Source organism: Coregonus lavaretus, assembly GCF_964263955.1.
Source record: "Coregonus lavaretus genome assembly, chromosome: 5".
Lineage (NCBI taxonomy): Eukaryota > Metazoa > Chordata > Actinopteri > Salmoniformes > Salmonidae > Coregonus > Coregonus lavaretus.
Window position 1 is genome coordinate 23,900,515 of NC_139992.1, and position 27,607 is coordinate 23,928,121.

At 44.5% G+C, this 27,607-nt stretch overlaps 2 protein-coding genes and 1 pseudogene across 8 annotated transcripts; all 3 read right to left on the reverse strand.

The window, feature by feature from the left end:
• Positions 1 to 3,374: 3,374 nt before the first annotated feature.
• On the reverse strand, positions 3,375 to 9,570 carry LOC311129534 (phospholipase A1 member A-like). Of its 6 annotated transcripts, none has more exons than XM_084161832.1 (12): positions 9,507 to 9,570; positions 9,052 to 9,124; positions 8,620 to 8,833; positions 8,310 to 8,487; positions 8,079 to 8,187; positions 7,132 to 7,233; positions 6,868 to 6,960; positions 5,893 to 6,078; positions 5,340 to 5,429; positions 5,048 to 5,156; positions 4,748 to 4,903; positions 3,375 to 4,612 (listed from the first exon to the last, which is right to left on the reverse strand). In XM_084161832.1, exons 1-12 carry the CDS (start codon positions 9,516 to 9,518, stop codon positions 4,522 to 4,524), a joined length of 1,413 nt encoding a protein of 470 aa, XP_084017958.1. In that variant the 5' UTR covers positions 9,519 to 9,570; the 3' UTR covers positions 3,375 to 4,521. The 6 variants fall into 6 exon arrangements, with proteins under 6 accessions (XP_084017958.1, XP_084017957.1, XP_084017961.1 ...); XM_084161831.1 differs by having other exon boundaries at positions 8,620 to 8,836; positions 9,507 to 9,569; XM_084161835.1 differs by having other exon boundaries at positions 9,515 to 9,568.
• An 897-nt stretch (positions 9,571 to 10,467) lies between these two features.
• LOC311128951 (3 beta-hydroxysteroid dehydrogenase/Delta 5-->4-isomerase type 1-like) lies at positions 10,468 to 12,395 on the reverse strand (annotated as a pseudogene). The gene has a single exon. The product of its transcript is annotated as a 3 beta-hydroxysteroid dehydrogenase/Delta 5-->4-isomerase type 1-like (transcript).
• A 4,891-nt stretch (positions 12,396 to 17,286) lies between these two features.
• LOC311129074 (kelch-like protein 9) lies at positions 17,287 to 27,549 on the reverse strand. Its single transcript, XM_084161344.1, has 9 exons — positions 27,402 to 27,549; positions 26,680 to 26,764; positions 26,142 to 26,475; positions 20,989 to 21,121; positions 20,447 to 20,643; positions 19,467 to 20,289; positions 19,247 to 19,360; positions 18,238 to 18,446; positions 17,287 to 17,945 (listed from the first exon to the last, which is right to left on the reverse strand). The coding sequence occupies exons 2-9, from the start codon at positions 26,682 to 26,684 to the stop codon at positions 17,658 to 17,660; spliced, it is 2,103 nt and encodes a 700-aa protein (XP_084017470.1). The 5' UTR covers positions 26,685 to 26,764; positions 27,402 to 27,549; the 3' UTR covers positions 17,287 to 17,657.
• Positions 27,550 to 27,607: the final 58 nt, after the last annotated feature.

Below are 27,607 nucleotides of genomic sequence, written 5' to 3' on the forward strand. Positions count from 1 at the left end.
AGGGCAGGTTGCTGGAGCTAACACACTGGGCCACTACTTAAGCTACATGTAAGTACACCTGTGTGCAGTGAGAGGGTGTGCTGGGCGGGGGGTTGCGTGTTTTGCTTGCTGTGTCCACACTCTCACTAATCCAGCTTTAAAATGGCAATGCCCTGTGGTAAAGAACATCATTTCAACTTTGCAATGATTTAAGTGATTTTCTGTTTGTTTGTTTTTGCACATATCTTATGCGGAGGCTATACACTGCTTGCTCTTTCGCTTTTGAAAATGATATGAACGTTTAGAGAGTGAGTTAGTCAAATCAATAAATGTTTTGGTCAAAATCAATGAGCCTGAGAGAAAGAACATTAGATTGACCAAAGAGTTGGCTGAACTGGGACACCTCGCCTCTTGGGTACCCACCCAACCCCAAAGGTCTCTCTGTCTCTGAGGATTGTTGTTCTAAAGTTTACCTACACTCCATCTCAGGATCTCCACCCCAAAAACTCTTATTATACTGTATATGTACACTACCGGTCAAAAGTTTTAGAACACCTACTCATTCAAGAGTTTTTCTTTATTTTTACTATTTTCTGCATTGTAGAATAATAGTGAAGACATCAAAACTATGAAATAACACATATGGAATCATGTAGTAACCAAAAAAGTGTTAAACAAATCAAAATATATGTTATATTTGAGATTCTTCAAATAGGCACCCTTTGCTTTGATGACAGCTTTGCACACTCTTGGCATTCTCTCAACCAGCTTCATGAGGTAGTCACCTGGAATGCATTTCAATTAACAGGTGTGCCTTCTTAAAAGTTAATTTGTGGAATTTCTTTCCTTCTTAATGCGTTTGTGCCAATCAGTTGTGTTGTGACAAGGTGGGGTGTTTCTTAATGTGCAGTCGCAAAAACCATCCAGCTCTATGATGAAACTGGCTCTCATGAGGACCGCCACAGGAAAGGAAGACCCAGAGTTACCTCTGCTGCAGAGGATAAGTTCATTAGAGTTACCAGCCTCAGAAATTGCAGCCCAAATAAATGCTTCACAGAGTTCAAGTAACAGACACAACTCAACATCAATTGTTCAGAGGATCAAGCCTTCATGGTCGAATTGCTGCAAAGAAACCACTACTAAAGGACACCAATAAGAAGAAGAGACTTGCTTGGGCCAAGAAACACGAGCAATGGACATTAGACCGGTGGAAATTTGTCCTTTGGTCTGGAGTCCAAATTGGAGATTTTTGGTTCCAACCGCCGTGTCTTTGTGAGACGCGGTGTGGGTGAACAGATGATCTCTGCATGTGTATTTCCCAACGTAAAGCATGGAGGAGGAGGTGTTATGGTAAGGGGGTGCTTTGCTGGTGACACTGTCTGTGATTTATTTAAAATTCAAGGCACACTTAACCAGCATGGCTACCACAGCATTCTGCAGCAATACGCCATCCCATCTGGTTTGGGCTTAGTGGGACTATCATTTGTTTTTCAACAGGACAATGACCCAACACACCTCCAGGCCGTAAGGGCTATTTAACCAAGAAGGAGAGTGATGGAGTGCTGCATCAGATGACCTGGCCTCCACAATCCCCCGACCTCAACCAAATTGAGATGGTTTGGGATGAGTCAGACCGCAAAGTGAAGGAAAAGCAGCCAACAAGTGCTCAGCATATGTGGGAACTCCTTCAAGACTGTAGGAAAAGCATTCCAGGTGAAGCTGGTTGAGAGAATGCCAAGAGTGTGCAAAGCTGTCATCAAAGCAAAGGGTGGCTAATTGAAGAATCTCAAATATAAAATATATTTTGATTTGTTTAACACTTTTTTGGATACTACATGATTCCCCATGTGTCATTTCATAGTTTTGATGTCTTCACTATTATTCTACAATGTAGAAAATAGTAAAAAATAAAGAAAAACCCTTGAATGAGTAAGTGTTCTACAACCTTTGACCAGTAGTGTATGTACAGTATATTACAGCCTCTCCCCCACTCCTCTCCCGGTATGTGGCATGCCCTCTTGGTAGCTGGGTGTAGAGTGTATATGGAGAGTGTGTTTGTTTAGCTAGGTTAGTTAGACTGTCCTTTCTGGCTGGATTCCAAGGCTTGGCCAGATGAAAAACAGTGTTGAGCTACAGTTTATGAAAGTTTACAAAACAGTTTACCGCAGAGTGACCCTGGTAGCTCATGTTGGTTCAAACAGATGGGGGTACCATCTGTATGTATGTTGGAGGTTTGTAGTTTGGAACAGGATGGGGAGACAGCAGGGTTGTGGTGGGGGGCTGGCAGTCAACTGTGTGTTTTCTCTGACGGAGACAATGATTAGAGCCTGCTGGAAACTGGGGATATCCTGGCAGTCAGAGATCCAGTGCCATGCCATTAATCCACATGCCTACCCACTCCCCCTCCCTTTTCCCCGCTATCCCAAAATCCTCCCTGACCCAATTGGGGGCAGATCGTGTTTCGGGCGGCGGGGGAGAGGAGGGAGAGGGGAGCAAGAGGGGGGTTGGATTCCAGGACAGCTGCCGGGTGCTTGGTGGAGGGCTCTGGCTCTGCTGTCATTGTAATGGCTGCTGCTGACCTTCAGGTACAGGCTATGGTCAGTTAGACAGTGGCTACGGCAAGCTGGTGAATGACAGGGGTGAGGGATGAGAGAAGGGCGAGGGATGAGAGAAGGGCGAGGGATGTGGGTCATATGAAAGCAGAGACCAGCCAGGCTCAGAGAACAGCCCATCACTCCAATGTCATTGTGACATCACAGGTCAGTAGTTCCCCCATCTCTCACTGTTAACCAGTTCAGGTGTCAGGAATGTGAGGACTATGCTGGTGTAATTCGACCAATGTGAGCATTCGTTGTGAGATCATGTTGCAACCCTACACTATCCTGTATGTTAAGCTGTAAGGCATGGTACATAGCATTTAGGTGAAAATGAAATACTCTCTGTACTGCCTGCCTGCCATAAGGAAGGTTGTCGTAGGAACAGTTCTGCTTGTGTTTTTTGACAGATTTCTCTGTTGATTCCACAGGAGGGGAAACCACTGGGACTCTACCAATGCGATACCAAAGAGGGAGAGCTCCTCTGGCCCCCACGGACACCCCTAAACTGTGATAGTTTTACCCAAAGTGCAAACAGTTCCAGGTTGTCTTTATTACAGTCATGCTGTGCAGATTATAACACTATCACAAAATGTTTATACATAGCTATAGCATTTTCCTGAGATGACCAGTGGAACTGCAGGAAAGACAACCTGGGATATAACTATCACCACTGTCCTGGGTGGAATCAGGCCCACCCAACACCACATCCTAGTCTCTCACCTAACATTATCTCACTCCTGTGATGTCATCTGTGCGTGACAATAAAGGAGAGAGAGAGACTCTGGACACTGAACAGAATTATGTTATAAAACTGAATTTATTAGTTAATGTCACAGAAATGACGGTATACTCTTTTTATTATGTCACTCACATCTCCCATTCATCTGGATGGAAAGCCTTTTGACTTAGAGATTGTGTTAGATAGGATTATGATATTGTGATTCCACATTAAACTAATCATGTGTATTAGATTTTTTAACATCCGGGGTTGGGTTGGCTAGCTAGGGGCACGTTAATCTTGTTTGTTTGTGCAGACATAATCTGAGAGAATAATGTTTGACTGAGAGCATGCTAAAATGGTTTTCTCTTCATACATACATATTTTCAAATCATGATTCCAAATTGAACAGGCAGACACACACTTCTGCATTGTGTGTATGTGCTTGAGAACGTGAGATGTCTCACACATTGTAAATTTAGTCTGAAAAACATAGAACAGGAGTATTTTGTTTGTGTTGTTTTCCCCCAAAAATGTGGGCCTACATATATACATAATGTGATAAAAATGTATTTTCATGGGGCCAATCTTTCTCCATAAAGCTCTTGGTGAAAATGCATTGACTGTCATTTTTTCATCTATGTCTCCTCTCTCCTCCATCCTCAGTCAGAATAAGATTGAGTCTTGAAGTTTATCATGATGAGTTATTCAAACTCATCACAGTTTCACATTGAACACATTGCTCACCCCTGCTTCTCAGAACTGTTTTGCTTCAACAGAATATCTTAATTAAGTAACATTTAGCTGCATTGGAATGATTATGTACAGCAATACTAATGATGTTAGAAAATACAAAAGAAATGTAACAATAAGAAAATTGTAGCATAGTCTGGCTGTAGGTGGTCCAACAGTAACATATGAATGTGTATGTGTGTGTGTTTGTATGTATATTTGCAATATACTTGGCTGCATGTGTGTGTTTCTGTGTGAGCTGGAAACAGGCTGCGTCCCAATAAAACTCATCATTTCCTTTCCCTCATGCCTAATGATAAGGACAGCATAGGCTTCCTCCTTACTGCTTAGACCTATCAAAGCCTTCCACATCATTGATGACAAAGGAAAGGAGATGAGGATAGGATTCTGTTTCAGAACTATCGGGATGTTGACAGAGAGAAAGAAACAGATGTTGGTTCATAGGCTGTGTGTGTGTTTAGTACATAAGGGTTCTCAATAACTCCCACACAGCTGCACAAAATCATGGTTCCACGGAGATCCTCGTCTTATGTCAATCTTCTTCACACACAATGACAACACTTCTCTGAAAGGGAAACAGATGAGAAACAGTGTCATATGCACACACATGTACACTCACACATACTGCATGCTGCTGTGTGGTGTATGTGTGTGAGAGAGTGTGAGAGAGCATGTGTTAAATAGATGAAAGGACATATACCCGACAGAGGGGAACTCTGATATGCAGACAGACATAAAGTGGATGTCTCCCTGTCTGTAGAAGCGTGCTCCAGTGTTCTTCAGCTGTATGGAGTCTATCTTACACAGTGGCACCGGGTGGGCTATCACCCTCCTGTAAACGGTACCGTCTGTCTCTCTGGAATACACACACGCACACAGCATGCCTGTTACTGAGAATATAATCCATGTTTACGTATCATAAAGTGAACAGCTGTGATTCATGCTGCTGTCTAAATCATTTTGTGTCTCTAACAGTGAGGTTAGAGGTTGTTATACCTACAGCCTGAGTCTATGCTCTGTTTCAGGAAGTCCCCTAGTTCTCAGGGTCACCTGCACTTCAGCAGACTTGTCCAGGGGGGACACCTCCAGCTGCACTAGGATGTGATGGGCTGAGGGGTGAGGGTGGCGGAGGGGGACGGAAAATAAGTTTATCATCATCACTTCAAATATTGCTTTATTTAACCATTCAACTGTGGGGTGAAAGTAGTGGGGATGTGTCATGAAATTTCAAAAAAATTCTGCTGGACAGTCAGTCTGAGATCACTAGAGGTAGGCTAGATATAGCTGCTCACCACAGAAAGGAGGTGCAGAGGTTGTCAGGAGGAAAAGCTTCTCTTGTTGAGGAAGAGGAGAGACTGTTATACCACTGTTCTCCAATAACCCTGAAACACACAAGGACACATGCACGTACAAAAGACAGAGAGTGAGATGTAAAGTAGCCCTTCCTATTGCATCTATGACAGATGAACGAGCTCCAGAGTACATTAACTGGTTTATCTGTATAAGTCTGTCACTGTATCTGCAGTGCCAGTGCGCCACAGTGATACTGTAAATGGACGCCAGACCAGACGTGACACTAGCTAGGTCAGACAGAAGCCCTATCTCTCATTGAGTGAAACCTGATTAAGGTGAAAATAGAAAGTGTGCTGGGAACTTTGAATATGATTAGGCCTATTCAAAATATCCTCTCTAAACACATTTGAACATGATCAAAATCGTTTACATATAGTCTACTATACATGTATGAAGTGGCTATATATTATTTTTACATTTGCATGATCAAAGTACTCACAGACAGCAGGTTGGTATAATTTTCAGGAAAGTTTGTCATGTTGATAACCCTACCTATTTGTGGACATGTGCCATTGAAGGCACCTTGGCAGCCTAAACAGCGGCCCTTGAGGAAGTCCTCATAGCTGGAACAAGGGATGCCAGTCAGTGGGCAGGGCCCGTTCAGTGCGCTTATGTAGACGTGGAGCGCCCTCATGTGGTCACAGATCACGTACCCATACACTGGAAAGTAGACAAGAACTGACAACAAACGAAGAGGCTCAGGTAGCCATCAGCTTACCACCAAATATATATTCTTGCTAGTAGTGAATGTTAGTACTTAGTTGACAATGATATGTCTGATGTTTATGTAGGCCTATAGTACTATCATACACAGGCCCAGGGGCATTATGAAAGTTGTAGAATATATCATTTTTCAAACACCTGAAACAGCTTTTCCTGCAATTTAGAGCCATAATTATTATGATTGATTCTATATAAAAAATATATGTATATTGTTCTGCATATCTAAGCATACCTCTTGAGGTGTCTGTATCCATCTGACTGGTGGTTCTTATTTCTTAAGAAACTAAATATACTTCTCTGTAAAAATCTGGGTAAAAGATTGAAAGGAATGTGAGTCTTATTCAGTACATTTAGTAATTGCTTGCTTTTCTAAAGTCTACCAACCTTGCCAGCAGGCATGCCAGCTAAGATAGTTAGACAAGCTAGCTACTCTAACTTGATTGATAGCCTAAAATGGCTTCTTGATAGCTAGTTATCAGGTTGGGAGATTGCGGACCTATCTGGGCTAGCTAAAGCCAACTTCATAAAATTGCTAGGTGGGCTAGTAGTATTACAGAGAAACAACAAAAAATGTAAAAAATTCAATTAAAAGAAAGGACAAATCTGAGGGAACACGTGCCCCTGTGCCCCCTATGGGCATGACGCCTCTGCACAGGGGTCTATGCCAATTGTAGTAGGATGTCCTCCTCAATTTAGATAATATTACACCAATTAAACATTTTGGCGGCAAAAGCACGCACTTACTTGACTCAAACCTTGAGCGTGCACAACCTGCCTGGTCCATCCCGCCATTAAGGAAGAAGTCAGCATGGCCAACAGGGATGGAGATGCCGAAGTCTGAGAGAAAATGTAGACAAATGGCTGATATCAGGAGATTGTCAGGTAAGCAGTGTTGCTGGGGTGCCGCCAACATTTGTGTAGTGAATAAGACATAATTTCCAAGGAACTAGACCTACAACAAAACAGAACACACTAGCATCCAAACATTATTTGTGTGTATTCTCTTACAGTCAGAGTCTGTGTGGATGGCCTCCACAAACAGTGCGTCTGAGGGGTCAAGACGGTCAAATGTGTCGGCTCCTTTAAACATGGGTCCAGCTGGGTCCAGACCTACAGGAGGAGATTCAGACAGACCAGTGAATGACTGAGGTGAGTGAGTGATAGGCTACAGCAGCAATGGGCAACTTTGATGGGGGTGGGGTTCACAAAAAATGCATCATGAGTGGCCGCAGTGGCCCGTGGGTCTGCGTACCAACATCCATATAGAGCAGTGCGGGTAAAACATTTAAGCGGCCCCTCAAAATCTGTTTTAGAGTTCATTTCCTGCAATTCTACACATTTTACCATGGGGCGTAGAGAAAATGTTGCAGTTTTAAAGCAAGTTTGCTGCAATTGTACAGATGTTGCCATGGGGCGGAGAGAAGATTTTGCCATTTTATAACTAATTTCATGCAATTCTGCTCATTTTGCCATGGGGCAGTTTTACAGCAAAAAGAGGGGGCATATGGCACACACACACACACACTCACACACACACACACACAAACACACACACACACACACACACACACACACACATACGGCTGTGAATTACTGCACCTAAACATTCAGACTACTTCACATCACAGGGCTGAATGCCTCTACTCAGACAAAAACACCAGAGATAGTGTGCAGACAGACAATTGTATGCATTGTGCCATTGTGTGTACTCAGAAGGGTAACGTCTCCCTCTTTCACAAATTCAGAGCGGCGCTTTTCAATGTCTGCCACTGTTGTTTTCTGGAGCGCGCTCTCTCTTTCACAAAGCCTCATTCAGTCCAATTGGCAGAGATGAAAGGGTGAGTGACTGCCCTGCTTTGTGGTGACCAGTCGTTGTCTGGCCCTGTAGAGCCTTGTTCTGCAGACAGGAAATGCCCTGTGGAACTGTTAATGGGTCAGACACAGATGGAGCTCACCTGTGATTCTCCCTATCTCACCCTTGAACAGGGTCCCCACGAATGCAGAGACGTGTGCCCCGAGACTAACCCCAATGAAGTGAAATGACTCCAGTTTGCATCCATGGTTCTGTGAGACAGACATCAGTTCTACATTATTTTCATTTCTTTTAACTTAATTTGCTGTCTGTCAGTGAACATTGAGATTGCATTTATCAGTATGTAAACATAAACAAATGAGTAGGCCCTGACCTGGAGCTGGTTGATGAGGACAGAGATCTGGACGGCCACCTCCTTGTAGTTCTCCACCACCAGGTTGTAGGCGAAGGAAGCCCCGTAGACCCAGTCCACCACCACCACGTTGGCATCCTGCGCCCGCAGCAGAGCCTGGGCCAGGTCCTTTACCCAGGACGGCTTACTGCCCCAAGCCCTGGGAGGGAGGGAGGGAGATAGCTTGTACGTTTTATATGTAGATCCCCTCGCACTTCATATGTGCCCACCTCCTCAAAGAGAGTGTGAACATACTGTGTCAAGTGTTTGACCACCCTCCCTTTCTCCTCACCTGTATCCATGGACAATGATCTTGGTGGGTAAGGAAGAGTTGAAGTAGGAGGTGTTGTTGCTGAGGCACTCCTGACTGAAGAGGCTGGCACAGTCTGTATTCTTGCGTGTCAGGAGCAGGTATTGCACCTGTAGCTTGCTGCCCTGCTGACGGTACTCCAGCCAGGTCGTGTTGTTGAAGTCAGCACATTCTGATCTGGGCTCCTCATCCTCCCCTGCTGGTTCAGAGGAGAAATGTCCATAAAGAACCTTGAAGACAACAACAACACCACCAACAACAACGACAAAAAAATCATGTTTCACAACAGAGTTCTTTACATACAGTGAAGTGGCATATGCTATAATAAATACGCTTAGAGCAAGGATAGGGTTTATTCATTACATGAAAATGGATTAGGAAGAAGCTTCTGCAATAGAGATGAGTGGTACTTACCTACTGTGGACGTGATGTAGAAAGCTAAAATACTGAGAAAAGTTTCCGCTGTTTTCAGTTTCCAGCCCATTCTCTTGAAAGAAGAATGTCACAAATGGTAACTTGGTCCGTAGCTTTACCGCTTAGGTTGGTGAACTGTGCCTCAGATCCTTAGCTTTGGAAAACCTATTTTCCCTCCCAACAGTGCTTGAAGTTACTATTTAATAATACTGTAGTTCACTTTGGCTCTGGAAATGCTATTTCAATCCTCTACTGGTCAACAGTAACCACAAACAGGGCAGGAATCTCCTTAAGAGAATTAAGTCACACAAAATACGTTATTTCACAATGCCTGGCATTGAAATACTAAGTTACGACATCTGATTACAGTACAGAGATGGGGGGCTGGGGGAATTTACTTCCCTGCTTTCTCGAAAGCTCAGCTGGCACAGTAAACTAGGCTTATGAAAACATACCCACATACCCATGTACCCCTCCTGCTCCAGTCGTAGGTCGGTGTTTTGTTTAGGACCCAGTGCTTGGTCTAGTGCTTAGTCTGTATGGGGAGGGGGGGGGGGGGGGGGGGGGGGGGGGGGGGGGGGTACTGGCTGTGGATCCATGACCTCACTGGTGATCAATGCCTGTTTGTTTTCATGCTGGACTCTGGCCATCTGGGGGTGACACTCACTGTGTTACATGGTGATAAGCTACATTTCAGCAATGTATTACCAATTCTACCTTTATACTAGTACATGTCAATTTAGAGATGGACCTGCAACTGCAATCTGACTGTAGTAGTTTATATTGAGACAGGCAGCTATTACATATAACAGTCCTCCTCACTAGAGAATTAGGTCAAGGGCATGTATTGTTTCTGGGATTGAGAATACATTCTGTCTCCTCTTCTCTTGTTAATTAACAATGTTATCAACTGGATTAGGCAGAGTGGTTGTAAATGGGAACAGACCAGGAAAGAAAAACCCAGACATTTGATTTGTAATCACACAACTTTAATATACACGTTTATAGACCACTGTAATAATGATTATAAGCATCGACCAGGGGATGGTCAGCTATTGTTTTTTTTGTTGTTGTTTTTTTTGTCATTTAGCAGACGCTCTTATCCAGAGCGACTTACAGTTAGTGAGTGCATACATTATTATTTTTTCATACTGGCCCCCCGTGGGAAACGAACCCACAACCCTGTCGTTGCAAACGCCATGCTCTACCAATTGAGCTACATCCCTGCCGGCCATTCCCTCCCCTACCCTGGACGACGCTGGGCCAATTGTGCGCCGCTCCATGGGTCTCCCGTTCACGGCCGGCTACGACAGAGCCTGGATTCGAACCAGGATCTCTAGTGGCACAGCTAGCACTGCGATGCAGTGCCTTAGACCACTCCGCCACTCGGGAGACCCAGCTATAGGAACAGTCTTACAGGCAGGGCCTGGGGCAATTATTTAGCCTTTATTCGCTTTCTTTCTTTGGGTAACTGGGAAGCCACCCAATCGATGGTCCGCTTACGTGCCTCCTCCCAGCTGTACCGGGGGGCGTACCCCATGTCCCTCTGAGCCCGCCGATTGGAGAAGCTAAAGGGCATGTTCAGCATGTTGAGGAGCTTCCGGTTTATGGGCGGGGACCTGAAGCCCAGCGGCGACAACACAACATGGTTGAAGTCAGAGTAGCTGACGGGTGGCGTGTCGTCTGAGATGAGAAGTTCCCTCCAATGGCGGCTCTCCACTGGGGGTATCACAGGGTGGGCGCGGGCGACCTGGAGGTGGGCCAGGGCTGCGTTTCCCACGTACACAGGGTTCACCTGGGCCTCCGGGTGGGAGGTACGGTACAACACGTCCCCATTTCGAATCCCGTCGCTCATGTGGCCCAGCAGGAATCGTCAGCCCCCTCCGTAGATGTACATGGGTCTGAGGGTGCAGGTGGCCAGCCAGCCCCCGTTCTGGAACACCTCGCCCTGGGCTTGCAGGGTGACCCGCTCAGCTTCTTTCTTGGTCCTGCAGTAGGGGATCTTTATGGAGCACGTGTAGGGGGTGTTCTTGTCACCGTTGATGATGGGGTCTCGGTTGGCTTTGGGGCCGGCCACCTCAACCTGGTGTAGATGAAGGACACCACATTCTTCTGGACGTACGTCTCCAGAAGCCAGAAGGAGCTGTGTTCCTGAGGAGAGCTGGTACAGTATTTACCTTCCAGAGACTGTATGAGTTGTGGTCAGACATGTTTGTCCAGCAGATGGATCTCTGAGAGTTTCCCTTCCTCCAGCAGCAGCCGGACCAGCCTCTCCCCCAGGAACCCACAGGCTCCTGTCACCACACACATATTGCCTTGTAGCGACATGGCCCAGTCCACACGCTGAACGTACTACCCCTCTCAGAAAACTCCCCTTTCTAGCCACTGGGAATGACCAATGCTTCGGACTTGGTCCCCACTCGAAACCTATCACCCCACTCTATTATTCCCCTCTGTGACAACCCCTTTTTCTGGCCTGAGGGAATGTGCTAGAAGTGATGGTAACTCTGCCACTCTGGGGCGAGAAGTGAGGCAAGTTCTAGAGGCGGACAGATGCAAGAGAGGGAGGGAGGTCAGGGACATTTTATTCCCCAGTATCTGCCAATGATGGCCACCAAGGCTACTGGCCCCAGACCAGCCAAGGAAAACAGTTTGCAATGACTTGGAAGTCAAACCAACGTCTGCCAGATGACTAATGATTCGCTTTGCTCTCCCATTGACACAGTGATGAACTGATTCTGGTCAGGGTAGAGTCAATACGCTGCATATTTAGTGTCTGGTTTACTTTGACAGGCTTGGCCACTGATTCTCAACATGGTTTGTAAAGCATCTACAGTATATTCACCCTAACAGTGTCATTTATTACATATCTGAAACCTAATCTTGGATCTGCATGTTGACATTAGGATCAGCTTCGTCATGAGTAGCATATGTTGAAGTGCTTTCATCCTCTCAGAAACTGCCAAATGTATGTGATTGCAGGTGGTTTGGAACATACTAAGATTCTAGGGTTACACACGTCTTTGTCACACCCTGATCTGTTTCACCTGTCTTGTGCTTGTCTCCACCCCCCACCAGGTGTCTCCCATGTTTCCCCATTATCTGTATTTATACCTGCGTTTTCTGTTTGTCTGTTGCCAGTTCGTCTTGTCTTCTCAGGTCGTACCAGCGTATTTTTTCCAGTTTTCTTGTTTCTCTAGTTTTTGTTTTTAGTCTTCCCAGTTCTGACCCTTTTGCCTGTCCTGACCTTGAGCCTGCCTGCCGTCCTGTACCTGCCTGACTCTACCTGCCCTTTGCCTGCCGTCTGTGTTAAAATAAATATATCTGAGATTCAAACTATCCGCCTCCTGTGTCTGCATCTGTGTCTTATCCTGAGTCGTGATAGTCTTATAATGAAAGGCTACAATATCAATGATGTGTGTAAACCCTTGATTGCTGACGCTATGTATTGGCCATTGAGATGCTTTGAAGCCACTGTCCGGCCATATTGGCACTCCCAATTAGGCGAAGTCCTCCATAGGAATTCATGGTATTTCAATTAAATGTTTCAAGGACAAAATTACATGTATTTAAGTATTTTACTGTTGTAATGTGGACAGTAACAGTACTCTCTAAAAAAAATTATACAATGGAGGAGTCCCAAGATGAGTGCGCAGGGGCTTCAATACAGTGTCCCCTGTCAGTCATCCAGGGTTTATACACATCATTGATCAATATGGGATGGTTTTAAAAGGATGGTTTTGGTGTCTGTTGGGTTTATTGTCTCCAGTTTCATTAGCTCTCCATCTCCCTGTGATAGCAAACATGTAAGTAGTCCTTGGTCTGGTATCAGGGCCTCTCTCTCTGCTGCCTTATCTGGAGGATGAAGGATGATGTCACTGTGCCAAGGCTAGAGCTGAAACATGCAAGGGCCTCCATATTCCACCTGCATCACTTCAACTCAATTAACCATTCACTAAGCCCCGCCCCATAATTTTGGGCAACCAATCAAAGCGCCCCAATGGATAGCAACTGTCGTCAAGACCGAAACCTCGGACAAGATCACGTTTAAATCGCATGAAAGGCAGTGAGGGCTATGGCAAAAAAATAAATAGCTAAATTATTTAACAGTGCACCAGGAGTACTTGCTACTGTGATTCCTAAAAGGCAGAGCCTGTTGATGCAGTATTTTTCTAATCTGAAATTATACTTTTGTTACATTGTTTGCTAGCTCAGCTGGTTAGCTAGCTCTCAGTCTCATTGACCACCAAACATTTACATTTACATTTACGTCATTTAGCAGACGCTCTTATCCAGAGCAACTTACAAATTGGTGCATTCACCTTATAGCCAGCGGGATAACCACTTTACAATATGTTTATTTTTATTTTTTATTAGGACCTATACCGCTTCCTGTGTAAGGCAGGGTCGTACTCTCTGAACCTACAGGATAGGGTCACCGCCTTGGTGTTAGCGGAGAACGACAGGGTGTTGTCCAGGGTCACGCCAAGGCTCTTTGCACTCTGGGAGGAGGACACAACGGAGTTGTCAACCGTGATGGTGAGATCATGGAACGGGCAGTCCTTCCCCGGGAGGAAGAGCAGCTCCGTCTTGCCGAGGTTCAGCTTGAGGTGGTGATCCGTCATCCACAATGATATGTCTGCCAGACATGCAGAGATGCAATTTGCCACCTGGTTATCAGAAGGGGGAAAGGAGAAGATTAGTTGTGTGTCGTCTGCGTAGCAATGATAGGAGAGGCCATGTGAGGATATGACAGAGCCAAGTGACTTGGTGTATAGCGAGAATAGGAGAGGGCCTACGACTGAGCCCTGGGGGACACCAGTGGTGAGAGCACGTGGTGCGGAGACAGATTCTCGCCACGCCACTTGGTAGGAGCGACCTGTCAGGTAGGATGCAATCCAAGAGTGAGCCGCGCCGGAGATGCCCAAATCCAGGCTCTGTCGTAGCCGGCCGCGACCGGGAGACCCATGGGGCGGCGCACAATTTGTCCAGGGTAGGGGAGGGAATGGCCGGCAGCGATGCAGCTCAGTTGGTAGAGCATGTCGTTTGCAACGCCAGGGTTGTGGGTTTGATCCCCACGGGGGGCCAGTATAAAAAAATAATTAAAAAATGTATATGTATCACTCACTAACTGTAAGTCGCTCTGGATAAGAGCGTCTGCTAAATGACGTAAATGTAAATGTAAATGTAAATGTAAATGTAACTCGGAGAGGGTGGAGAGGAGGATCTGATGGTTCACAGTATCAAAGGCAGCAGATAGGTCTAGAAGGACGAGAGCAGAGGAGAGAGAGTTAGCTTTAGCAGTGTGGAGAGCCTCCGTGACACAGAGAAGAGCAGTCTCAATTGAATGACCAGTCTTGAAACCTGACTGGTTTGGATCAAGAAGGTCATTCTGATAGAGATAGCAAGAGAGTTGGCTAAAGACGGCACGCTCAAGAGTTTTGGAGAGAAAAGAAAGAAGGGATACTGGTCTGTAGTTGTTGACATCGGAGGGATCGAGTGTAGATTTTTTGAGAAGGGGTGCAACTCTCGTTCTCTTGAAGACGGAAGGGACATAGCCAGCGGTCAAGGATGAGTTGATGAGCGAGGTGAGGTAAGGGAGAAGGTCTCCGGAAATGGTCTGGAGAAGAGAGGAGGGGATAGGGTCAAGTGGGCAGGTTGTTGGGCGGCTGGCCGTCACAAGTCGCAAGATTTCCTCTGGAGAGAGAGGGGAGAAAGAAGTCAAAGTATAGGGTAGGGAAGTGTGAGCAGGACCAGCGGTGTCATTTGACTTAACAAACGAGGATCGGATGTCGTCAACCTTCTTTTCAAAATGGTTGCCGAAGTCATCCACAGAGAGGGATGGGGGGGGGGGGGGGGGATTCAGCAGGGAGGAGAAGGTGGCAAAGGGCTTCCTAGGGTTAGAGGCAGATGCTTGGAATTTAGAGTGGTAGAAAGTGGCTTTAGCAGCAGAAACAGAGGAAGAAAATGTAGAGAGGAGGGAGTGAAAAGATGCCAGGTCTCCATTTCCATTTCAAACGTTGCAAACACCAGCTAGCTAGCAATTTAATATAACTTAAAGGGCTGCAGTCCAAACTCAAAGTAGACAGCCCTCGGCCCTAAACCCTCAGCCCTTGAATTACATTTTACATCGTCACATCCGAGTGTACCTTATTAAATGTCCCTTGCATAAGCGATGATCGGAGAGGCAACATCCTTGGTGGAAATCTTGAAGTTGAGTTAAAAAACAACCAACCATAAGCTATTAATGTACCTAGCAAGCTAATGTAGCTAGCTACAGTTACCCATAGCTGGCTAGCTAGTTTTATAGTTTGGTCATTTATTCCAATAAATGTCATAATTCCCCAAAATATGTTTATGAAGTTATGTTTTATAGGATCCTCACTATGAGACTAAGTCAATTTGCCAACTCTAAAAATCTATGTAATCTATATCTTTTAGCAAGCTAGCATCATCATTTTAACTGACATGCCGAAAATGCAGCCCTGTTGATTAAATTTGACACTTCGCGGCCATCGGAGTTTGACACATTACTACAGTTTGCATTGAATTGTGGGTAATATCAACCACACAAGTGATCAAAGGCTGCAGTCCAAACATGTTATTTTTACCCCCTCAGCCCTTGCGCTAGCCACTTTCCCTTGGGGGAATCCCTGTTGAAACCGGCTGCAGTTTGATTGCCATCTTAAGTGGAGGTTCAATTCACATATGTTGCCCCCTCGGCCCTCGATTTAGCTTGAGGGAGCGAGTGAAGAACTTGGGTCACTTGTGTGGTTGATATAACCCACAATTCAATGCAAACTGTAGTCACATGTCAAACTCTGGTGGCCGCGAAGTGTCAAATTTAATCAACAGGGCTACATTTTTGGTATGTCCGAAAAAATTACGAAGCTGGCTTGCTAAAAAAATATATATAGACGACACTGATTTTAGCGTTGGCAAATTGGCTTAGTCTCGTAGTAAGGAGCTTATAAAATGTAGCTAGATTGATAAACATATTTTTTGGAATTCTGAAATGTATTGGAATAAAATACCAAACTATAAAACTAGCTAGCCAGCTATGGGTAACTGTAACTAGCTACCTGACAGGAGTGCTAGCTAACTACGTTACCTTACTAGGTACATTAATAGCTTTAGGTTGGTTGTTTTTAAGCTCAACCCAGGACGTTGTCTCCGATCATCACTCTCCCTCTCTTGGGCAAGGGACATTTAAGGTACACTCGGATGTGACGATGTAAAACGTCATTCAAGGGCTGAGGGTTTAGGGCCGAGGTCTGTCTACTTTGACTTTGAAACGCAGCCAAAGTTCTTCACTCGCTCCCTTGAGCTAAATCGAGGGGACAACGTTTGTGAATTGGACCTCCACTTAAGATGGTAATCAAACTGCATCCGGTATCGATGGGGATTCCCCTGAGGGAAAGTAGCTAGCGCGAGGGCTGAGGGGGTAGAAAATAATGTGTCTGGACTGCAGCCCTTGTTTTCTCAAAATGTGTTAGCTAGCTAAGTTAGCAATGTTATGAATACCTCTCCCATCTGCTGTAGACATCAGGATGCGATTTGAGAGCACTAGTTAGCTCCAAAAGTGGTTATAGCTTTGACTGCCTGCTGACAGTGAATTCAGAGCCATTCAGTGTAAGATCTTAATTTGAGCCAGTTTGCTACAGCAGGAAAATAATCCTGTTGCAACAGGAAATGTGAATTATTATGTGAATTATAATTAATGGACATTTTTTGTTGGGGTTGATTCATTTTTTGTTAGGGCAAATCAAGTCTGACATTTTAAAGTGGAAATTACAAACTTTAAAAGCCTTTTTAAACCTTGAATACACTACAAGTTTGCATTTGCTGCTGTACAGTAAAATGATCAGCAATAAAAGAGTGATCAAATTAAGATCCAACACCGGTTGCTATATTCCAAACAAAATTTGACCAGGTTCCTGTAAAGCATTTGTAATGACAGTCCACCACAACATACCCAAGAGTTTCCTGATTAGCAAGGGGTAGTCTGTGTTTAATTCCATTGTGTATTAGAAACACAGTGTGAGATCATTGTAAGGGAATTTTGCCAATGGTTGAATGGGGAATTGGGCTTCCCGGGAAAAGGTTGTCTGAGGTTGCAACAGTAACCAAGGAGGGCGGGGCTTAGCGAATGGTCAATTAAGCCCCTAGACTAGTTAGTGGGCTGACTTGTTAGATTGTGTGGTGTCTGGTTTGCTTTGAAAAGTATGATGATTAATAGTATGCATTTTATTTTCATTTAAGTACACTAGTCATTCATATACAATACAAAATATTGTTTTATCAATAAAACATAATTTAAGTCATCACTTATAGTTAGAAAAACATATTCTCCATGAAAACGAGCTTTTTGAGAAATGTTTCACATTAAAGAGCAAAGCAGAAGTCATTCAGATACTAAAATAATTCCAACACAAAAGACTGAATGATTAGAAACGAACTGTCAGTCAACGAAATGTACGGACCTATTACAGAAATGCTCATGTTCGACGTTCCACTTCTCCCACAGTTAAAACTTGCAAAAAGGTCAAATTTTTCAGCATCACAAACACAGAGAGGCTAAAGCCATATGTCCTTGCTCTCAGCTCTTAGTTCTTGGCGGTGTCTAGCGGGCACTCATGCATCTGTCCGTCGTCCACGGCACCCTCAGGCAGGTGCACAGTCATGGTGCAGGCCCGGATCCCGCCCAGGGGTTCCAGCACGTTGAACACCCGGTCCCACTCGTCCTTCTCTGGGTCGTAGCGCTGCACAATGTCCACCATGCAGCGGGTGTTCCAGGAATAGCCCCCTACTACGTAGATCTGGCCCTGGAACACGGCCACCCCCACGTCACTCTGGCCCCATGGCATGGCTGCCACCACCGTCCACTGGTCCACCTGGGGGAAGATATAAAACACAGGTCTTTTGTTTTGGGACAACAACATGATAAGGTCTGAGCTCTGATTGGCTAGCTGCCTCACATAATTCTGCTTTTCTCCTAATTTAATTGGTTCCTTGTTTGGTTGCCATTTTTGCCCAACCCAGAAAGTTCCTAAAACTTCCAGACATGTGACCATCAAAGTCAAGACTTAGTTAAGTAACAGTTAGGATAAGGGTAAGGTATCGGCAAAGTGGTCAAATTGCTTATCATATTGTTGGACAAAAACTAAGGCCTGTGCCATGCCTTACCTCGGGGCTGTAGAACTCACAGTCCAGTACGTCATCGTAGTCGCTGCTGCCCCGGAAGTGGTTCCCTCCCATCACGTAGAGCCGGTCGCCCACCGTGCACATGCAGTGGAGGCCACGCAGTTCCATCATGTCGGCACGATGACTCCATGTGTCAGTCTCAGGGTTATAACACGACAGCTCCTTCTGGAATGTGTCCCGTGTGATGCCACCTGTTGAATCAGTGGGTTCACATTGGTTTTATTAGATAGATACCATGAAAACATGTTTACTAAAATACAGTTTTATGTCTACAAACTAATATACTATGGCTTTAATAAGACAAACATTTAAATCCATCCATGCGATTTTCCTCTGACTTGGAATACACCATAGTCAGAGAGAGTTCAAGGGGAGGGCAGTGTAACTTTGGAAGCATATGTAAAGGATGGACATTGAGAAGAAAAGAGTGATGGTGTAGGGGGCTGAACGGTGAGGCAGTGGTCAGGTGCTCTTCTACCCACATCGTCAACCACCAGCATAGAGTGGGACAGGAGCAGTAGGGCCCTACTTTGAAAAACAGACATGTTTGAGTCAGGAAGGATGTGGTCTGGTGCTGTGAGCTGCAGAGAGCTGTGCCCATTACTCCATTACACCATCCTCTACATGTCCCCATGCCTCCGATGACATTTTCTGCATAGACTTTTTAACTTCTGTTCTCAACACGAGAAACTGGTTTCTACTCCAAGGTTGCTAGGAGACCATCATAGAAATCGACCAAGATGAGAATGATAACGGTCCAGAACTACTATGTTATGTTAAAGTCTATCAAAACTGTTAAGCGGCGAGAGTGGATTAAAACAGGTCAACAACACAGCCTTTGTTTGCCTGAATTCATTAACTGAAAACCTCTCTGGTCTGACTGAGCTGATTGCATCAGGACAACAATCACAGTCAATTCAAGCCTTCACATTGTAGGTTTTAACTGTTTGGTAAGTTTGTATTCTAACTGTCAGTGGTCTGAGAAACTCACCTGAGACATACATCAGGTCACCATGGACTGTCCCAGCATGCCCGTAGTGGGGGTCGATCATGGGTGACACGAACGTCCACTCGTTCTTTCTGAGGTTGTAGCACTCCACGGTGTCTGAAAGAGTAAAACAAACGTAAATTCACTCGATATGCACCTTAAAGATCACTATTTCTGTGTAACAGATTGCAGTAAAAATATCTCCAGTACACTAGTGCCTCACCGATCTCTCCTGAGGTGTTCCTGCCCCCAACAGCATACAGCTTCCCCTTCAGCGCGCTCAGGTGGAAGAAGGTTCTCTTCTCGTTGAGCGAGGCCACCTGCAGCCACCGGTCGAAGCGTGGGTCATAGCGGTAGACGCTGTCCACCGCCGTCTTGCCCTTTGTGTCGTAGGTGCTCTGGCCGCCCACGATGTAGAGGAAGCCCCCGAGCACAGCCACACCGTGCTGGTAGCGGGGAACCTCCATGGGCCTCAGCGCCCTCCAGTGGCTGCTCTCCTCATCGTACAGCCTCAGCTCCCTGCTCACCACCAGCTGTTGCCGCATCACCCCGCCCAGCGCCAGCAGGTGTGTGGCGTCGGACCGGATGCGCGTGCGATCTGTCTGTAAGCAAGGCTGGAGGAAGGGCATCATCTGGTAGTTGCTGGCCTCTAGCAGGAGGTTTACGCAGGCCGTGTCCGAGCGCATCATGGCCGCCCTGCCGTCGTCGTACCCCTCGTCCTCCTGGGAGATCTCGAGCAGCTCCATGGGGGTCATGAGGGGGAAGCGGACGTGCCGCATCAGGGAATAGACGGCGGTGCAGCGGGTGGGGGGGTCGTGGTCCAGCCAGGAGCGGGCGATGCGGTACAGCTCCATCTCAGAGAAGCCCTTGAGGCTGTCGCTGGCCAGGGCGTTGGCCAGGCTGGGCTCAGAAAGCTGCAGGTAGCGGCCAGACTGCAGCAGCGCTGACAGATTCTGACACACAAACTTCCCAATGTGGGCCTGCACTTCCTCCAGGAGCAAGTCCCCAGCGATGCGCTCCACCTCCACACAGTTATCAATGGTGATCTACCACAAACACCGGAAACCAGACAAGACTGGATGAACATGTGACAGGTCGCCTGTCTTTACATTGGCCATGCTTTTCACTGACTCTTCAATCCACCCATCCCGCCCATCCACCTGTTAATTGTTTCAGTACCAGTAAGTAACCTGATCCACTCACCTCAGTGCTGAGCAGCTCGTTGCAGAAGCCAAGGACGGGGAGGACCTGTAAGAAGTTGGCAGCCTCCAGAGTGTCCTGCAAGTTGGCCATGTTCAGACTCAGCCGGGATGTGTAGATGAACTCTATGATGTTCTTCAGACCTGTCTTGCTCACACCATGGAGCTTAATCGCCCTCATCTCCTGCTCTCTCATACCCCCTAGAGAGAGGGAAAGAGGGAAAGGAAGAGATATAGAGGGTGAATGCTGTTACAGTTAATGGTGCAAGAGTGCAAGTATTTTCAAACATAGTTTGAAAATGGTCTGAGTGGACGTGATGAGAGCAAATACAGTAAGAGAGAGCCTTTTCATAGGTTCAGCCCTAAAAATATTACTTACTTACTTACTTAGGCCCATCGCTCCTTTGGGAGCATAGGCCATTGATGACTGCTCTCCATCACACATTGTGAAACAATCACCAGTTAAATATATTGACATATTGAAATATATTAACATATTGCACATAATTGAAAAACCTAATTGAATGTTATTTATCACAGACTAACCAGTGAACATGGCTTTGAAGTAGTCGCAGGCGGAGGCCATAATGACTCTGTGTACTGGGAAGGTGTCACTGCTGTCCCCAGGCACTAGGATGACATCACACATAGTCTCATCACCTCTGAACAACTGAAACCCCTGAAAGGAAGAACAACATTAATCTTCCATGAATGGTCTGGATCCCCTCCAATGTCTAATGGTGAAAGCCACCATACATATTTTTCATTCATAATATATATATATTTTTCACTCCAGATACAAAATTATACATAAGTACAACAACATACAGACACATACAAACAATGACTACATCTTATCTGCCCAGACCCGCATACTCACACCCCCATCCCCATCCCTAGTTATTGTTTGCCACTTGGCCTTAAATTGTACCAATTTGTTTTTCTCAGTCGCCCATGCTACTTCAATAATTCAGTAATAAATCACTAGATTTTTCCATTGTGTTAATGATGCCGGATTGATTTCCAAGTTTTTAGTATATGTTTTTTCAAGATGAGTGATGAGAAGAGAATCGTCCAGCCCATTGGGTATCTCACTACACCCCCATATGCCATGTCTTGAAATATGCAGACAGAGAGATTCAAAGTACGTTTACATTGTAATACTTCTGACAGCCAACTTTCTAGCTCTGCCCACAACTTCTGGACTTTATAACATTCCCAGAAAGCATGGATTATTGAGTCATTATTAGTTTTACACTTATGACATGACTGCTGTTGTGCTGTAGAATTTGTGAATTTAGTTTCTTGTATAATAAATTCTACACATTAGTTTATACTGGATTAAGCATACATTTTAGTTAATTGTAATTTCGTTACTTATGCTCCAACTTTCCCTCCATCTTGTGCCAACATCCATTCTTCTTAAATCTTGGTTCCAATAGATTGTATTTTTTTCTACGAGATTGTAGTTGGATGTGCTCCCTGCAAGGTTTTGTATATCTTCCCTATCATATAAACATCCTTTTCTGATTCAACTAAGATTCCCTCCAGGTTGCTCTGATGTCCAAAAGATTTCAAATCTGATATGTAACTTTTAAGTTCCATGTATTTGAAACTATCTACATTGGTCAGTCCAAAATTACTTTTTAATTCTGTCATGAAAATAAATGTGTTTCCTATTACCAAGTCATTTACGGTTTCAATGCCTTTAGTTTTCCATGTGGACCAATTTATCGGCGAATTCTGAAAAGCTATCCAAGGATTGTTCCATAAGGTTGTGTTTTTAGGGAGTGGCATTGGTTCTTGTAGAATAGGTTTCATTTTCTTCCATATTGTTATAATGTTCTTAACTATGAAGTTGTTAATGTTCTTAGCTTTATCCTTTGAAAATAGATACGTAAAAAGATTCTGGGGATGAACATGCGCATCTTCAATATGTACCACTTGTTCCTCTTTAGTGCATTTTACTATATGTCGCAAGTAGCAAGTTGGGTAGCAAGTTGATACAATTCCAAGTCTGGAAGGTTAAAACCACCCTCAGACTTTATTCTATTCATTTTACTTGCCCATATAAAGTCTGTTATGACTGAGTGTACTTTTTTAAAGAATGTCTTCGGTGGGGTAATTGGTATTACCGAAAATAAAAACAAAGACTTTGGCAGCCATGCCATTCTAAAGAGGTTTATTCTACCTGTAAGATTTCTGGGAAGTTTATTCAATTAAATTAGATCTGCTTTCATATTGTTGAGTAATGGGATAAAGTTATCTTTATGCATGTTGTTTGTTGTCACTTATTAAGCATTCTAAATATAAAAAAAAAAATGTGTGGTCCACTTAAAGAATAGCTGTAGATCTTAAGTTATTATTTTTCCTATGACCATTATTTAGTTTTTTTCCACGTATATTTTAAATCCTGAGATTTCTGAGTAGTCTGAAAATATTTTTAGCAAAGGGGGCATTGAGTTTTCAATATTGGTCAGGTATATCAGGAGATCATATGCAAATAAGTTTAGTTTATATTAATTTATATCTACCAATACTGATACCTGTTACATTTGGGTACTGTCTTTCTGCAAGCGGTTCAAATGCCAGTGCAAACAGGAAGGGGACATTTCATAGTTTTGATGTCTTCACTATTATTCTACAATGTAGAAAATAGTAAAAATAAAGAAAAAACCTTGAATGAGTAGGTGTGTCCAAACATTTGACTGGTACTGTACATTTGAAGAAAGACTGCCACTTAAGTACTGTGGTTGGTTTGTATTACGTTATAAATTCAATATAAGTATAGTGGTTGGTGGGGGTCCACTTGGGGTGAGTGGGTCCTCCGAGAGACTGAAATGGGATGCGTGGAGGCCCTACGCACACCTCAGAGAAGTGTCTGAGCGTGTCCCAGTCACCCCATCCCAATGCTCTGGATATGGCCCCTCCATTCTCACCAATAACCACCATTAAATCTTAGTTGTAATTACAAACAAGGAATAATAATGATTCGACATCCTTTCCTAATCTGTCCAGAACACTTATTCATTTTACAATGGGTTACAAGTCATAAAACCCCCAAATACAATGACATTGTAGTATAATTAAGTCCTTTCTTCTCTTTCTCCCAAACCAGATCCATCCCTCTCTACCACCCCCTCCCTGTTCTCCCACCTTTACCCCACCCAAGCCAAACGTATCTCCACCGCCCATATTTACTCCCCCTTGCCCCCCCAAGCCAAGCTTGTACCACCCTCCCATCCTTACCCATCCTTGCCCCCTCCCCCCAACCACCTCCCCTCCTTGCCCTCCCTTACCCACCCAGGCTAAGTTTATCCCAACCGCCGTCTTTTCCCCCCTCCCTTCTTCTCAAACACGTTTACACCCCTCTATTTATCTGCTTACTCATCCATTCTCATTCATTCACACACAACATATACCCGATGCCTCCGCACACCCATCCTTCCTACACATATTCATATTCACCCTCCATCACTCTCCCATTCATATTCACAGACACCAGTGGAGGCTGCTGAGGGGAGGACGGCTCATAATAATGTCTGGAATGGAGTATAATGGATGGAATGGAGTGAATGGAATGGAATGGTATCAAACACATGAAAAACATGTTTTGATACATTTCGAGCAAATCTACTTTTTGGGGGGGGGGGGGGGGGGTGAGCATTGAGAGCATTTTAGCTATGTTTTCCTGGATATCCGTCAGCTGTTCGTTGCGCTCATTTGCATCTCCAAGTTGTTCTTTGTCTTTTCCTCTAAGGGAAGCCATGGCTTGTTGGGTTTGAGTCTCAGCGTCACTTTACTCACAGATTGGTTCGCTGTTGTGTATTACTAACCGCTCACTTTCTCCCGTTTGCTTGGGATATATTGATCTATCATTTTAAAGGCTTAATTTAAACTATGTTGTCTGGCTTCTACATATAATCACAGTTTTTACGGTACAAAACGGAATGACTATCTCCCAATGTGTCCTATTGATATGTGCATGTGTTGGCCACCATTCAGATAGATAACGAAAATAATCGTCCTAGGATCCTAATACAGTGGCTTGCGAAAGTATTCACCCCCTTGGCATTTTTCCTATTTTGTTGCCTTACAACCTGGAATTAAAATAGATTTTTGGGGGGGTTTGTATCATTTGATTTACACAACATGCCTACCACTTTGAAGATGCAAAATACTTTTTTTGAGAAACAAACAAGAAATAAGACAAAAAAACTGAAAACTTGAGCGTGCATGACTATTTACAATACTTTGTAGATCCACCTTTTGCAGCAATTACAGCTGCAAGTCTCTTGGGGTATGTCTCTATAAGCTTGGCACATCTAGCCACTGGGATTTTGCCCATTCTTCAAGGCAAAACTGCTCCAGCTCCTTCAAGTTGGATGGGTTCCGCTGATGTACAGCAATCTTTAAGTCAAACCACAGATTCTCAATTGGATTGAGGTCTGGGCTTTGACAAGGTCATTCCAATACATTTAAATGCTGGAAGGTGAACCTCCGTCCCAGTCTCAAATCTCTGGAAGACTGAAACAGGTTTCCCTCAAGAATTTCCCTGTATTTAGCGCCATCCATCATTCCTTCAATTCTGACCAGTTTCCCAGTCACTGCCAATGAAAAACATCCCCACAGCATGATGCTGCCACCACCATGCTTCACTGTGGGGATGGTGTTCTCGGGGTGATGAGAGGTGTTGGGTTTGCGCCAGACATAGCGTTTTCCTTGATGGCCAAAAAGCTCAATTTTAGTCTCATCTGACCAGAGTACCTTCTTCCATATGTTTGGGGAGTCTCCCACATGCCTTTTGGCGAACACCAAAGGTGTTTGCTTATTTTTTTCTTTAAGCAATGGCTTTTTTCTGGCCACTCTTCCGTAAAGCCCAGCTCTGTGGAGTGTACGGCTTAAAGTGGTCCTATGGACAGATACTCCAATCTCCGCTGTGGAGCTTTGCAGCTCCTTCAGGGTTATCTTTGGTCTCTTTGTTGCCTCTCTGATTAATGCCCTCCTTGCCTGGTCCGTGAGTTTTGGTGGGCAGCCCTCTCTTGGCAGGTTTGTTGTGGTGCCATATTCTTTCCATTTTTTAATAATAGATTTAATAGCGCTCCGTGGGATGTTCAAAGTTTCAGATATTTTTTTATAACCCAACCCTGATCTGTACTTCTCCACAACTTTGTCCCTGACCTGTTTGGAGAGCTCCTTGGTCTTCATGGTGCCACTTGCTTGGTGGTGCCCCTTGCTTAGTGGTGTTGCAGACTCTGGGGCCTTTCAGAACAGGTGTATATATACTGAGATCATGTGACACTTAGATTGCACACAGGTGGACTTTATTTAACTAATTATGTGACTTCTGAAGGTAATTGGTTGCACCAGATCTTATTTAGGGGCTTCATAGCAAAGGGGGTGAATACATATGCACGCACCACTTTTCAGTTATTTATGTTTTTGAATTTTTTGAAACAAGTTATTTTTTTCATTTCACTTCACCAATTTGGAATATTTTGTGTATGTCCATTACATGAAATCCAAATAAAAGTCTATTTAAATTACAGGTTGTAAAGCAACAAAATAGGAAAAACGCCAAGGGGGATGAATGCTTTTGCAAGGCACTGTACATCTTGACAACATTCACAGCTAAGTAATAACCCCGATAACCTTTAAATAACTCTGTCTGGTGTATGAGGGGTGAGGCTGGGTTGTACCTGTAGGACTGCAGTGCCGTGCTCATTGCTGCTGAACACCCTGGTTAGAGGCCATGGAGGGAGGCTTGGCTTCAGGTTGATATCAGGGGGTTTCGGGGGAAGCTCCAATGGTTTAGGTGCTGGGGCTGGAGGGGTTGGAGGGTTCGGTGCTGGGGGAGTGGGAGTGGGTCTGTCAACTGGGGCCGGAGCTGGGGCTGGGGCCGGAGATGGTGCTGGGGGTTGGACAGGTTGGGGTGGAGGTCTGGGGGCCTCTCTAAGAGAGCCTCTGCTCCCCAGACGAGATAGTCTCCTGTGAAGCTTCCCCTGCCCTCTCTCCTTCTCCTCACCACTGCCCCTGGAACACAAAACAACTGGGGTCCTTGTGCTGCTGTAACATCTTCAGCTACTGTATTAGTTTAGTCCACTGCTGGCAGTTCACATTGCAGATTACAGAAGCAAGTACATTCTAATATTGATCGTTATGGAATGTACAGTATTTAGTCACTATAATCTACAATTAAATTACCTAAAGATGACCCATAAAATTGGATTAGCCTACCCCATATCAGTTGATGTGTTGCTGGATTTCCTGTTGCACAATAATTTGCTGTTTTCTTTTTCAGAGCCTCTTCACTCTGAACAAGCTACAAAATGGGAAATGAAACTGTTGAGTATGTCTTTGTTTTATGTGTAATTTGTTTGGTAGGCAGTATGACTCCCTTAATCAACAGGCCCAGGGCACATATGCAGATGTGGGGCTTTCCTGATAACATTGTTACTATACTATGTGTATTCGCTGTAAATGTTAATACATTGAACTCCTGTAACTTCATTCATTAACTTCTCTATTTTAATATTGTTGTCCTCAACTTGATTATGTTGCAGTATCTCATATTTCTTAATTTCTTAATTTAATTTTGTATTGTTAAGTATACTGCACTGTTGGAGCTAGAAACATAAGCATTTTTCTGCACCTGTGATAACATTTGCAAAAGATGTGTACGAGACCAATACAATTTTATTTGATTTATCGTGCTGTGGTGTTGTTTCAATACTTCCACATTGGTTGATGTTTCATGTGGATAACAGTAGTGTTTATTAGATTTAACTCAGTAGCCTCTGAACTCTGAACTTTCGCCTCACTACGTATTCATTATTTGTATTTATATTCTTTATTTTGGGTCATGGCAGTTAGTTTCTGTGCAAGACTTTGTACTCTTTATCAAGTGTACAAACTTTACACCTGCATTAACAGAAATGATAGGAAAGGAAGGAACCTACCTTGAAGCTATTCTTTCAACAGGCTCTCCTTAACCAAAAGGCCTTCTTCTGACATATAACCAACGTACAGCAATCTATTAAATGCTTTACAGATCACTAAATGTCTCCCTGCAGCAGCTGGATGCAGAGTGAAACCGTTATGTAGAGTGGGGTAAGCAGCAACACAGTCATTCTCTCACAGCTAACCAAGACCTTAGCCACTTCCT